The 14520-nt window shown below is 44.8% G+C and overlaps 1 protein-coding gene across 1 annotated transcript; it reads right to left on the reverse strand.

Moving 5' to 3' along the window:
• Positions 1-777: 777 nt before the first annotated feature.
• On the reverse strand, positions 778-2752 carry LOC148664114 (zona pellucida sperm-binding protein 3-like). The gene is made up of 7 exons (XM_088632876.1): positions 2180-2752; positions 1963-2078; positions 1784-1890; positions 1530-1704; positions 1335-1452; positions 1036-1136; positions 778-958 (listed from the first exon to the last, which is right to left on the reverse strand). Exons 1-7 carry the CDS (start codon positions 2735-2737, stop codon positions 778-780), a joined length of 1356 nt encoding a protein of 451 aa, XP_088489002.1. The 5' UTR covers positions 2738-2752.
• Between the last annotated feature and the right edge of the window lie 11768 nt (positions 2753-14520).

A 14520-nucleotide genomic window follows, 5' to 3' on the forward strand; every position in this document is an offset into this window, starting at 1 on the left:
CAGTTTGTGCAGCCTAGAATAGGACACCAGATCTCACTCTTACTGGGCACTACAGTAGCAACTCACACTCCATAAGAACTACCCCTCTTGGAAACAGGAGGATTTCCAGTATATTGAACACCGTCTCTCTCACAGTAAAAAAAAAAAAGTCACAATGCCCTGCCCAAGGAATAGTGCGGCCATCTTCCCCCCACTACAACGCTTTATTACTCCAGCCATTTTCAGTCCTCATTGGCAGCAATACGGGAAGCATTCTTGAAAGGGGAACCCCCACAAATACTTCCATTGATTAATGGGTCTCACTTCCCTTGAATTCCTCCACCCCATTCAAACCTATAAACCATAAAGAAACAAGGGCAGGCAGAAGGGTCTTTCACAGCTTTATTGAAATGTTGCCATTACAAGGCAAGTGGAGGCAGGAGAGTCACAAGGGCCAGGCTGGAGCCTTCATTCAAGCACCTGGGATGGAAGGAGTACAATCCAGCTGAACTGCAGGACACCACCCCTACAGGAGCTCCTCCTGCCAGACCCTACCTGTCCACTGGCCAACATCTCCAAAGTCCTCTGCTCCCTCCACATCCTCACTGGTGCTCTCAGCATCTTCACTGGAGCTCTGAGGGTCTCCCTCCTCATCCTCAGTCCAGTCAGCTCCCACATCCAGAGGAGCTTCTACTGGTGCCACAGCCACCCGACTGCTGGTCACCAGGCTCCTGGTACCTGTGGACAAGCAGCACCCAGGAGTGAGGGATCCGCTATACCCAGAGTCCCACAGTGATGCTACTCATCTAAACAGTATTTGTCCAGCATGGGATCATTCCTCAGTTGTCCAAGCATGGTTGTCTCGAGCAGAGATGCATCCACAAGGGATAGAGAACCAGACCCACCTTCATTCCGACTGCCAGCACACCTGGAATCACAGCAGGCACAGACCTCATGGTCACCATACAGCTCCTCCCACCTGGAGGAGAGGAAGACAGGTGAGGCCTCCACCTGGCATGTCCCAGAGCACCCTCAGCAGGCTCCTTGCAGAAGTACCTCTTAGCCTCCCTGTTGTAGGTGCAGGACTTGGTCCCTGGTGTTGCTTTAGCAGGAGCCACAGCCATGACACAGTGCATGTACAGCTCAGTCACTTCATGCTGCAAGAGGGAAGGTCACAGCATTAAGGGATCAAGGCCAATAGAGGGACAGAGAAAGACCTTCTGCCATCAGTGAAGGCAAGCTGGCAGCTCTAGGCACTACAGCTGCCACAGTCTGGTTCACATCTAGATCATGGATGGAAAAGCAGACAATGGATCAGTAGAGCAAGAAGGCTGAGCAGCCTTTGAGAGCAGTACCTTCCTGGACAGCTTCTTCTGGAAGAGGAAGGCATCAATTGTGAAGCGGAGCACATCCTTCTGCTTGGAGGGGACAAACCTGGACAGGCAGCCATCTGCCTTGCTGTCCACCATGCACCTGGGGACAAGGACAAGGATGAACCCCTGCAGGCTCTCGGGGCTCCTGCCCACCTCTCCTCCCAGAAGGGGCCATACCCCAAGTTGTCGATCACAGGGAAACGGGGCTGGGAGTGCTGGTCTGGTTTCTCCGTTACGTAACACGAGTGGATGTACAGCCTCTGCTCTGCTGTGGCAAAGTAGGCAGTGGCCTGGAAGTACATGGGCTGACCCAGGAAGTACTCATCCTTGGGAGAGAGCCGGACCCAGCGGGCTGGAGAGAGAGAGGCAGCATTACACCTGCACACAGCACCCCCTGCAGGCAGGAGGAGCCACTCACTCAAGGAGCTTACAGTTGGTGGTGAGCAGCACAAAGCTGTGTTTGTTCTTCAGGTCCTTGAAGAAGGTCCTTCTCCTGGCCCACGTGGGGACATAGCCAACCTTGTAGGAGTAGTGGAACCTGCAGAACAGAGGGGATGAGGGGCATCTGGACACTTTCCTAGCGGCTTCTCAGCAGCCGAGCCCTGCCTACCTGTTGTAGGAGCACTTGACCGGCACAGAGAAGGGAATGAAGCGATGCACAGGTGCACTGGAGGAGGGCGGGGCATAGCGGAGAGTGTTGGAGTACACCAGGCGGCCCTGGACAACCTGCAGGGTCACAGAGGAAGGGATATTCCCAGGAAAGGCAACCCCGACACTGGCCCTACAGCTCACATTGATACACTGCCTGTAGATGAAGACCCGCCTACCGATCGCTCGGTGCCGCACTCGTGAAGCCCGTAGATGAAGTAGAAGTAACTGCGTGTGGTTCGGCTGACGCTGCAGTTGCCCAAGGTCACCTCCGATGGCCGACAGCTGAAGCCGAACAGGAGCCGACTGACCCTCACATACATCCTGCTGGAATCACACCACACAGCCACTCCTCGGGTGCCCCCGATGGCCGGGCGAGCCGGCTGCCGCCCTCGCTGGGGAGGAAACAGGACGCTCTTGATGTAGACGGGTAAGGGGCGGCTGCCGGCTTCGGGCTTCATCTTCTCCTTGTCGAAGTAGGGCGAGTACGCGTCTCTGGACACGGGAAGGCGGCGAAAGTCGGGAGCCAATGACTGCGAGTCGTTCTCGCTTGCAGACAGGTCTTCGGAGGGCGCATCTGCCAGGTTCAAGTCCTCCAACTGGGCTGCGTCTTCAGGAGCCGGGAGGTCGGCCTGGAGCGCCAATTCCCGAGAGTCCCAGCCAGCCGGCCCGGCGGAAACCAGTGCGGGGAGCCCGGCCCCTGTGCACAGGCACAGCACAAAGAGAAACGAGCGCATCACCAAATTAACGTCCCGCTCAATTGCTACAGGAGTAAAATAAGTAAACCACAAAACTGTTGAAGCAAGAAAGCATAAAGTGTGAACGCGGTGACTAGGTTTTTATACTGGCAGGACCTGCTACCGCACACCTGGTCACACTACCGCTCAATCAACACAATCAATTACATACAGAGATCCGGATTGTTCTCAGCGTCTAATTAGAACCTGATTTCAGTCTGAGGCGGGACTCCGTGAAGCCGCCTGAACATTTTCCCGTGTGTATCTGACCTCAGCGGAGGAGTTCCACGCAATTTCGACAGAATTAAATCACCCACACGTGTAAAATTTGCTCAGATTAATTTATTGTTCAATTAGTTTCTAATTTCCGAGGAAAGTGTGTTAAACTCGCTGTCAGACAGAGTACGGAACATGCGACACGTCCGTCCACACTTTCCTTTATCGTGGGGGCTGTTCTATCAACATGTACCGCAATGAAAATAATTTTACTATTTTTCACGTGTAATTGCATGTCATATTAAAATGTGTAATACAAGCATTTCTTTGCTTCCCAGTAAAGAAATACTGATCAGCTTTTGACATGATCTGATAATAATTTGTCTGATTTTCCAGAGATTGCTTTTGCTTCGCAGCACTGAGAACCAATGGAAGCCCGTTTCAGCCAGGGAGTAAAAAAAACGCACTATGGTATCTCAGAATTGTGACTTAGAATCATAGAATTGCGACATAAAAACTCAGAATTTTGACTTTATCTCTCACATTTGCGACTTCGAAAAGCCCATATTTCATTGTCTGTCCTTTTGTAATTGTAACGAATTCGGATTCTAGGGCTTGTGCCCTCGCCGCTCCTACCCTACTTCGTGCCTCACTGTATTGGCTCAAACCCAGGTCTTGCTAGCTAGAACCCGAATCCGTTACAATAACAAAAGGACAGACAATGAAATATGGGCTATTTCGAAGTTGCAAATGTGAGATATAAAGTCGGAGTTCTGAGTTACTAAGTCGCAATTCTGAGTTATTTAGTCGGGATTCTGCGATACCATAGCGCGTTTTTTGTAACTCCCTGGCGGAAACGGGCTTTCATACATTTCAATTAGTCTGATCAGTGCAGGACAAGTTAATGTAGAATCATTACTATGTCTGTCTCTTGTTTGTATATAAATGAATGTCTTTGACAACTTAATGTTAGTTTTTAATTTAGTTTTACGATGTAGGTCATGTGTTAACATATGCACGAGCATACGAAATGTCTCACTCCTGATTCAGCTCATGCTCCATAGGAGAGAAGAGATTCCTCCTGCTTCTCGTACAATCATATCAGAACAGAAGCCCGTGTCGCCCAGCTCTGATTCAAGAGCGACTCGCATCTTCAGCCCTTTTTTTATTCGTGATCCTAATTTTCTTTAGTTATGATCAATATTGAACTTTTTCTAAATAAAACGACAATAATCAAACATGCAGGCAGACTTTTAAAAAGTATTAGGAGCTGACAGGGTGCCCCTTTGGAATAGTTGTCAGAAAATGTGAGAAAAGGAAAGGTACGTAAGCTCTCACACACAGCATTAGAGATTGGCATCTGATGAAAAAAAAAAAAAAACTACCTGTCTCCCCGGCATTTAACGGTGCTGTTGTTTTGATTTTACATATTGTTAGCATTTTAATGAATTGTTAAAAGATTGATACACAAATCGCTAAATAAGAAAACGTAAAAACCCTAGCTGTAAGCAATTGGCCATTCATATTCCTGAATTTTAAATCCCTGTGTTTTTCTGTATCCGAATGCCTGGTGCAGCTAATTTGAAAGCAGAGTCTACCATTTACAGAAGCGTTTTGTTGCCACCAAGGAAAAAAAAAATCCTGAGTTTACAGGAGTAAAGAGGAAACAAATGCAAACACCGTTTAGAAAAAACACACACGTCTCAGGCCTTAACCATGACAAGGATAGGATTTGAACCTAGACGAACAGAGCACAATGAATTAGCAATCCAAAAAGTGACTCCTGTTTAATTTTCTTTTCGCTTGCTCGATTTGTAGTACGCTCCTAAATCCTTACAACCGATAAACAAAACGGCTTCATGTGCCACAGCATTGTGCTGCAGGTACGGTTTGCACCGTGTATTAGGCGAACCCGAATTAAATATTTCAAATATGTGAAGAATTACATGAAACCTGAAAAAAGATCACAGCCAATGTCAGCAATTCAGAGCCTGTAGGCAGCTTCAACAGAACAAAACGATCTGAAGCCGCAATAATTTCATAGAGTGTATTGTGACGCTCTAACAACGTTGTTGCTATTACTGCTACTTCTGCTGCCGTTGCTTTAAACTCTACTCAGCGGGCAAGTAAAGTTGTACAAAGAATAGACTACTTTGAGCCGTCCAAATTCCATTATGTGAATTTAAGCTTTTTTTTTTATTAATAACAGCATTAGTAATACAATGCGTGCTCAGAAACCTTACTTATTAGCTTATGAAGCAATAGTGTTTCGACAATTTGCGGTCTTCAAAAAGTAAACGCTGAAGTTTTTATACTTCCTTGTGAGCAGATCACCTTTGATTTAGAAAAGGAAAACTTACTCCCCTGTTGCTTTCATTGCAATATCTGAATCGAGACCCAAGCGCTAAGAAAGCTGAAAAACGCAGAAGTCATAAACCCGATTTTAATTTAGACACACATTTTCTAATGCAGCCTTCATTACAAGACAGTCTATTTCTCGAAAGCGTGTTATGTAAAAAAGAGAAAAACGAAAATATATGGATGACAATATTTAAAAGCTTAAGATTTTACTTTTGAGAAACTGTCATTTTATGTATCTAGACGCTTTTCAACCACTGCTTTTAGAACTTTGCTGTGCTTCCTGAATCATTTTCAGCGTTATAAACTGGGTGTGGAAGTAGCGATCACTTTGTAGAGCAGTTGATAGACTGGAGCTGTTCAGACTACTCTTGTTATTTCTCAAATGCTTCCATCATTTTTCTTTCAGGCTTGGACGCGAGTGTGTACATGTGTTTGGTTTTCGTTTCACTGATTCCCATTGAAGATTTGTGAATTAACAAGGAAAGAATCAGTTGCCTCGGAAAGCAGAAGGTTTGGTTCTCAACGATCTTGAAGACACGCCCATGTAGAGCAGCGTGTGATGATTCGTACTATAAAAGACCAAGTGCTCAAAGTGACGTCTGTGTTTGCCGTTGAAACTTTTCATCTCGGGCGCACTTTTAGAAAGCAAAGATAGAGCAGTTGTGTTGAATCACACTACGACAGCTGTCAGCAGAGTGGCGCAGCAGAAGCGTGCTGGGCCCATAACCCAGAGGTCGATGTATCGGAACCATCCATTGCTATACACACCGTCAGTCTAATGAAGTGAATTTAAACTGATCTTTTTCTCTCGTGTATGTGCAAGCTTCACACTTACTGTATTCGTTAATCTTTACCAATAGCAGATGCCCAAATGTATCTTTGGTTGTTCTGCGATCCTTCATAGTTTCTTCAATTCCTTCAAATGAACATCCATATCAAAGCAATTATATATATATATTACAATTAAGGTACATATTAAAAATATCAACGCACATTTCTATAATGCTCATTTAATAATGATTGTCATGGATTGTCAAGTTCTCCAACAAATCTGTGTTCTAATTTTAAAATATTTTTGCTAAGGATACAACGGGTGTATAAATGAATTCTCCCAACAGCCAGTTAAAGAAAAATTCCACACGTGAGGATGGTTTTCTTGGACATTGACTTAGGTACTGAATTGTTTACTTGTTTTAGTTGCACACGAGTAAAACACGAAGATTTCCTGCAACATTCAAGAGGGTTTGCGAAGAAATCCCTTCAATTTTTAGCGGAGATTATGTTTACATCATCACAATCTGAAGCATGTCCCTGAGTGCGTTTGACCCACCAGCCCTTTGTTTAACAGCTGCAGAGGGACACATTCCCGTTGCTTTTCACAAATCACTGGCATTCTTTTGCAGCATTTCTTCTGTCCTGAGAAGCAAGATTTGTATTTTATCTTTCAGAAGTTGTATGAATTTCTTGAAGTTCAAAAACAACTTGTTCCTGAAAAGAAATGAACACTTGCTTCAAAGTAAATCAAGACGTATGTGTCTCTTGCTGTGTGTGCTCTTATCTGTCCATCTCTCGCTCCTCTTCTCTCTGGCAGTCTGTATAGAGTATCTGAAGGGGATGTAACACCACTTGGAAAAGAAGAAAAATTATCAGGAAAAATTCTCAGGAAAATTCTCAGGCAGAATAAAAAATCATTATTCTTTTCTCAGTCAGATTCATTGCTCAGACTCACACTCAGACAGGATCTCAACTCCGTACTGCTCTCTATCCTCACAATCCAGAACCAGAAGATATTCAGACAATCAGTGCTGCTACATGAACAATATCAGACAGAACAGCCTGGACTCATGTCACATTTCCCCCTTTTATCCTTCCTCCCAGCCCTCTTAGAGACATAGAAGAGCCCCTGGTTCTCCTCTCTGTGAACTGGGCTCAGGGGTCACTGATCTGGCAGTTGTGGGCTCTGTTCCAGGTCGAAAGCAAGAAGGTTCTATTAACGCTTTCCAGGACTTCCAGCCCTTCAGTATTACTTTCTTTACTGTATGTCAGCCTCCCAAAATGTTTATAAATGTTTTATAACACACTTGAGTGTGGAATTATCTTATTATTTATATATAGTATTTATGTAATAAACACCAGTAGTGACAATATGATCAGTATATTGATTATTTGTAGCCGATTGTCCGATGGTCGTGTCTACAATAGTGACCATTTGACCAGTCTGTAGCTCTGGGCAGTGGGATTCAGATCACACAGAAGACCTGTCTGTGTGTGATTCCACACCAGCCCTGGGATTCAGCTACTCTCACAAATGTCTCACAGACTGTCTTATAAATTTACAATTAGATGAAGTCATGTAACAGTTTTACAGATAATTTAAATAATCAGACAGCAGTTTTGGCAGTGGATACATCTCCACATGGGGGAAAGGGACAGTAAAATAGTAAGGAAAATACAAAAGAAGAAACTGAAATATATGCGCTCACTGTAAAGTACGAAGAGGTGGTCAGACAAGCAAAACAGCTTTGCGGATAATGTGAAGTGACATTGTTTTGTGTCAATCAGCTCACGGATTCAGCTTCATGTGCCTTAAGCTGTGCATGCCTTCATGAAGACTCTCATTGTCAAATCGCCTTCTTTGGATACAAAAGTTGCACCAATACTAAGAGAAAGGATGAGGAATGGCTTTTATCAAGCGATTGCAGTGTTTGTTTGACTGAGGATCCTTGTGTGCTGAACTGGCCTCTGGAGAAGTGTAGTGCAGTAAAACAGAAGGTTTGTGTCACTCAAGATTGTTACAGAACAGAACAATACAATTACAATACTTTTGTGAGAGTAAATATTACTGGTGCATCACAGTTCTTATAATGGTGAAAACAGGAGCACCTTCTCTACATTTTTGACTGAAGTATTTAAACGGAAAGAAATACTATCACTATGCAATTCATAAATGCAATTGAGCTCCTATAAAAGTTCTAGTCTGATGAAACAATGTATAGAATTAGGTGACAATATCGGAATTCATTCAAATGCACAAGATTAATTTTCAGCAACAAAAAAAGTGCTCGGAAATATTTTACAAGAATGAAACCTTACATTCACCTAAATAAGCATTCACCCTCTACATTAGCAGAGAACAGTAGGACAGAAGGTTAGTGTCACTGGGCACTGCATCAGAGAGGCCGATCTCTTCTCCCTCATTATGCAGGCTTACCCACTCATGATGAACTGTCCTCCAGCGATACTCAGCTGCCATCATCGACTCAGACATGACGTTCATGTACATATTATACCTTAATATGGCACTGCGTTACAATAATTTGATCAAAACAACTGGTGAATAAATAATAATCAAATATTTTTTCCTTTCTTTTAGTAGCTAAAGACCAAAAAAGAAGCATTTATTATTTTCCTCTCCTACCAGCCCTTACAAGTCACCCAGTTTTTAGTTTAGAGCTGGATTAAAGCTCCAGTCTCTTTGAGGGTTGAGTTGGAATCCCACAGCTGCCAAATATCTCCAACTATCTCAGTGTTAAGAAGCAAAAAAACTCACATTTGCTGCAGAAGGAACAGGAGAATTCGTGCCATTCAGCCTTATAGCGTGATGTCATTTTCTCATTCTTGTTTTTAGATGCTTGTGATCGAATCTATGATCCTTATGAGTGTGGTCACCCTCCATAAAGGTAGCACAGATACAACGTGCCACGTTTTCAGAGAATCACATTAATTACAGGTCAGAAGAAGGTGACAAAGTGTCCGCTAGGCAGTTCAGCGATTTCAATGGTGTTCTCTGTTGTTTAGGTCCAGAATGACACCCGTTACAACCAGGAAACACACAGTGTCAGGCATCAAAAAGACTTCCCAAAACCCTGATCCTCTCCTTGATCCGGTGATGGCATCCAGACATTTCCTGCAACACAGCCAGGATACGGTCTTCAACAACACGAGTGAAAAGCTAATTCCCAACCTTTGCAATCCTTTGCAAAGAAGGACCGCATGTGCTCAGTGTTAAATGCACTGTTCATTATTAATAATAATAATAATCTTTACATTATATAGCGCTTTTAAAGGTGGCTTTTCAAAGCACTTTACAGAATGACAACAATGAAGTTAAAAAAATACACAAGATAAGCAGCATGAGAATACACAGTTAGAGGAGACAATAGATGGTGGTATTAAATACAGTAGGAACAGAGGGGTAAAGAATAGTGCATTAAAAGCTCTTCTAAAGAAGAGGGTTTTGAGTCTGGATTTGAAGGAGTTTAGAGAAGGTGACTGATATCCTTGGGGATAAAGATCCAGAGCTTTGGGGCAAAACAGGAGAAGGCCCTGTCACCCATAGAGTGTAGTCCAGATGGACTGGAGGACAGATAGGAAAACACAATTAGAAGAGCGAAGGTTGTGAGGTGGGGAGTAGGGCAATAACCCAGACAGGTACTGAGGTGCCAAGCTATGGAGAGCCTTATAGCTGAGCTTGAGGATTTTGAAGTTGACAGGAAGCCAGTGCAAAGACTCCAGGACAGGAGTGATGTGATCACAGTCCAGTGCTAATTTCTTTCTTGTGGCTGCTGGTTCATTTTTAACTGTGGACTCTTAAGAAGTCCTGTATTTGACTTGATCAACACCAATCCCTAGAGGATTTCGAAAGGTTCAATAAAAATGATACATGACTCTGGTGGGACTCGAACCCACAACCTTTGAATGACTTCATTCTATCAAGGCCTAAAAGTCCAACACGCTCTCCATTGCGCCACAGAGCCAGCTGTGTGAAGAAGTGTTTGCCCCCTTCCTGATTTCTTTTTTTTTTGCATGTTTGTCACACTGAAAGTTTTAGATCATCAAACAAATTGAAATATTAGACAAAGATAACACAAGTAAACACAAAATGCAGTTTTTAAATGAAGGTTTTTATTATTAAGGGAAAAATTAAACCTACATGGCCCTGTGTGAAAAAGTGATTGAGATTTATCAGTCTGGAAAAGTTTATAAAGCCATTTCTAAAGACCAAAATTACCCCAAGAGCACAGCGAAGACTCATCCAAGAGGTCACAAAAAACCCCACAACAACATCCAAAGAACTGCAGGCTTCACTTGCCTCAGTTAAGGTCAGTGTTCATGACTCCACCATAAGAAAGAGACTGGGCAAAAATGGCCTGCATGGCAGAATTCCAAGACGAAAACCACTGATGAGCCAGAAAACATCTTGATGACCCCCAAGACTTTTGGGAAAATACTCTGTGGACTGACGAGACAAAAGTTGAACTTTTGTGTGTCAAAAGTTGGAAGGTGTGTGTCCCATTACATCTGGCGTAAAAGTAACACAGCATTTCTGAAAAGGAACATCATACCAACAGTAAAATATGGTGGTGGTAGTGTGATGGTCTGGGGCTGTTTTGCTGCTTCAGGACCTGGAAGACTTGCTTGGTGATGGGATACCACCTCACGTCCTGAGGACATGTGCAGCCCAGCTGACCACAGTGTTTACGGACATTTTTAACTCCTCCCTGTCACAGTCCATGGTCCCCACCTGCTTTAAAAAAAACACTATTGTTCCAACCCCCAAAAAGACAAAAGTGACATGCCTGAATGATTACTGCCCAGTAGCATTAACATCTGTGGTGATGAAATGCCTGGAGAAGCTGGTGTTGTCACACATCAACTCCTCCATCACAGAGTCCCTGGACCCCTTGCAGTTCGCCTACCAGAACAACAGATCAGTGGATGATGCTGTCTCCCTGGCTCTGCATACAACCTTGGAACACCTGGACACTAAGAACTCGTATGTGAGAATGCTGTTTGTGGACTACGGTTCAGCATTCAATTCCATCATACCCAGTCAACTGGTGACAAAGCTCAGGGGATTAGGTCTGTGCAACTCTGTCTGTAACTGGCTGCTGGACTTTCTTATTGAGAGACCACAGGTGGTGCGGATAGGCAATAAAACATCAACACCACTCACCCTGAGCACTGGAACCCCACAAGGCTGCTGTCTGAGTCCAAGGTTGTACTCCCTATTTACTCACGACTGCACAGCAAGACACAGCAACAACCGCATCATGAAGTTTGCCGATGACACCACTATAATAGGACTGATCAGTGATGATGACAAGTCCACTTACAGGGATGAAGTTGTACAGCTGCTTAGGTGGTGACATAGCAATAACCTGGACTTGAACATAAAGAAAACGAAAGAGCTAATAGTGGACTTTCGGAGACACAGGCCACACACTCACAGCCCACTCAGTATTGATGGAACGGAAGTGGAAACAGTCACCAGCTTTAGGTTTTTGGGAATTCACATCTCTAAAGATCTAACCTGGACTGTGAACACTGACTCTATCATGAAGAAGGCTCAGCAGCGCCTTTATTTCTTGAGGTGCCTCAAGCGATGGGGGATGCCAACACATGTGTTAGTGAATTTCTACCGCTGCACTATCGAGAGCGTCCTCACCAATGGGATCACCGTGTGGTATGGCAACACCTCTTCGCGAGAAAAAAAGGCACTGCAGAGAATGGTCAAGATGGCCCAGAAGATCATCGGCTGCGGTCTCACCGAGATTAAAAAGCTCTATGAGGACCGCTGCCGTGGTAGAATTCTGGCCATCACAGAGGACAGTCACCACCCCGGGCATGAGCTCTTCACCCCACTGCCCTCAGGCAAGAGATATAAGAGCATACGGTCACTTACCACTAGATTCTTCAATAGCTTCTATCCACAAGCAGTGAGACTGGCGAACACATTTAGCCATCCCCCTCGGACCACACCTACACCATCACCATCTACCTCATTGTAATTTATTTATTGTACGTCTCCAGTCATTGTTTACACGTCTGTATTGTTTACATTCAAACTGTCTGCATGTTTACTTGCACGTTGTCTATTGTTTGTTTGTACATTGTCTTGATGCACTGTTTGCACTTTGTTTTGTTTTTTACACTTGTTTTACAAACGAGAGACTTTCTGTAAGTAAGAATTCCATTGTACCAGTACCGGTTACATATGGCAATAAAGTTCAAGTTCAAGTTCCAGTCCATCACGGAGGATCTGCAGCAGCTGGTGGGTGAGGGGGAAGAGGAGACTGGTGCATCGGCTGCACCCCTTTCCCCTCAGTGCTCCCAGGAGCTGGACTTGAGGAAAAGGAAAAATGACTCTGTTTTCTCCCCGAGCGAGGAGGAAGGAGAGCATGGTGATGGGGACAGCTGAAACCCCTCCAACCCTCCCTCTACCCCCTTCCTTGAAATGGACTCCGTGAATGCTTTTACTGCTGCTACCCTGATGAAGGCTCATTCAGAGGATGGCTGGCAGGAAACTGGTAAGAAGAAAAAGAAGAAGGTAACAGGTGAGACAGAAGAGAAATGTGTTTTGTAAAGACTGGTTCCACTTTCTTATGTAATATGGCTCTAAACATAATTTCTCTTAACACCAGAGGTATTAATGACAGAGTTAAATGCCAGTCTGTCTTTGATTACCTCCAGCAGAGAGAGGGAGATGTGTTGATGTTGCAAGAGTGTGCTTTAGCCTATCATGAGAGGTATAAAAGCTTTGAAGATAGGTGGGATAAATGGCCTTCTGTTTGGTCAGGGGACAATAACAACAGAGCCTCTGGCGTGGCCATTCTTTTCAAAGGATGGGCATTCAAATTGAAAAGTATTCAGAGGGTCATAGATGGGAGGTTGCTGTGTGTGGATGTGGAATGGGGGACCGTTAACCTGCGGCTAATCACTGTGTATTGTCCTACTGACGTGGGAGGAAGGGTGGAGCTACTCAAGGCACTCTCTCCCCTATTGTTATGTAGCACAGACGTGATAGTGGGAGGGGATTTTAATTGTATCTTAGAGCACACAGACAGGCAGTCTAGCTCTCTGATAAAATTGGATTCCAGCTCATTGGCCCTGCAAAACTGAGTTCAAGACTTTAAACTCTCAGACACATATAGATGTATATATCCCACAACAGCAGGATATACATGGTCAGGGAGGAATAGCAGCTCCAGAATTGACTATTGCTTTGTCTCAGTGAGAGTGAAAGTTGTTGGGGTCACTCTTCAGCCTGTCTTCTTCTCAGATCATCAGGCTTTAGGGTGTAGAGTGGAACTCCAGGGCGGGACTGTCTTTGGTCCAGGCCTCTGGAAACTCAACACAAAGCTGCTAGAGAACGAGGGGGTAGTATCCCGCTACAAGGAGAAACTATCACAGTGGCTGTCCTTGCAGTGTCTGTACGGGTCAGTAGGAGAGTGGTGGGAGGAGGTGAAGGTGAGGACAAAGGCCTTTTTCATGGCTGAAGGAAGGAAGGCTGCTGCCAGACAGAGAGGAGTGCTAGCCAGGAAACAGAGGCAGCTGCAGCGTCCCTACACGATGCTGCACAGTGGCTTCGATGTGCTCGAGGATATCACCCTTTTAAAAAAGGACATCCGGAGCATAGCGGAAGAAAGTAGTCGAGGAGTGCTGTTAAGAAGCAGAGTGCAGTTCTTGGAAAGGAAATGAGAAGTGTACTCGCTTCTTTATCAGGAAAGTGGTAGGCTCCAAGTCTGTCATGGAAAGTGTAGTTGATGAGGAGGGATGAGAGAGAACAGAGCCGAGTGCTATCCTCTCCTGCACCGAGGCCTTCTACTCAAGACTGTACAGCTCTACAGAGGTAAAGGATGAAGAAATTCATTGTTTTACCTCAAAGCTAGAAAACGTTTTGAGTGAAGAAGATAGGGAAGTACTTGAGGGGGATTTGACAGTAGAAGAGCTGAGAGGCTATGGAGAGCTTACAGAAGGGGAAAGCTGTGGGTGCTGACAGGCTCCCTAAAGGGGCGTCTGCTTTTACTACTTGCACGAATGAAGGCAAAAAAAAGCCAATCGGCGCTTTACAGAGGAGTACTGCCTGACTGGATTGTTGATGAACGACAGAGGCCACTCCGACCTCTTCTCGGTTTTCTTCAATGACTTACTAAGGATCTTCTTCACATTTGCCCATGCAGGGGAAGCCAGTTACACCAAAGCAAACACAGGACAGTGCATTTCAAGCAGAGACCAGGAGGAACCTGTTTACACCGAGAGTGGTTGGAGTATGGAACAATGCGCCCAGCCCTGTTGCTGGAGTCGATTCTTGATGAGATCTTGGGCTCACTAAGAGGCCCCCGCTGGATGCTAATCTTTCTGTTGTTCTTGCAGGTCCTGCGCTGCTCTTGAGCCGACAGAGCTCATCTTGGTCTGTCGGCACA

This window comes from Lepisosteus platostomus, chromosome 5, assembly GCF_059453375.1.
Source record: "Lepisosteus platostomus isolate fLepPlt1 chromosome 5, fLepPlt1.hap1, whole genome shotgun sequence".
In the NCBI taxonomy this organism is placed as follows: domain Eukaryota; kingdom Metazoa; phylum Chordata; class Actinopteri; order Semionotiformes; family Lepisosteidae; genus Lepisosteus; species Lepisosteus platostomus.

Excerpts from the sequence above, each read along its gene's own strand:
- LOC148664114 (XM_088632876.1), bottom strand. The coding sequence starts at position 2,737 with ATGCGCTCGTTTCTCTTTGTGCTGTGCCTGTGCACAGGGGCCGGGCTC. Across the intron at positions 2,079-2,179 it reads AGTGCGGCACCGAGCGATCG|GTTGTCCAGGGCCGCCTGGT; the intron begins GTAGGCGGGTCT and ends GTGACCCTGCAG. Across the intron at positions 1,453-1,529 it reads CCTGTGATCGACAACTTGGG|GTGCATGGTGGACAGCAAGG; the intron begins GTATGGCCCCTT and ends CCTTGTCCCCAG.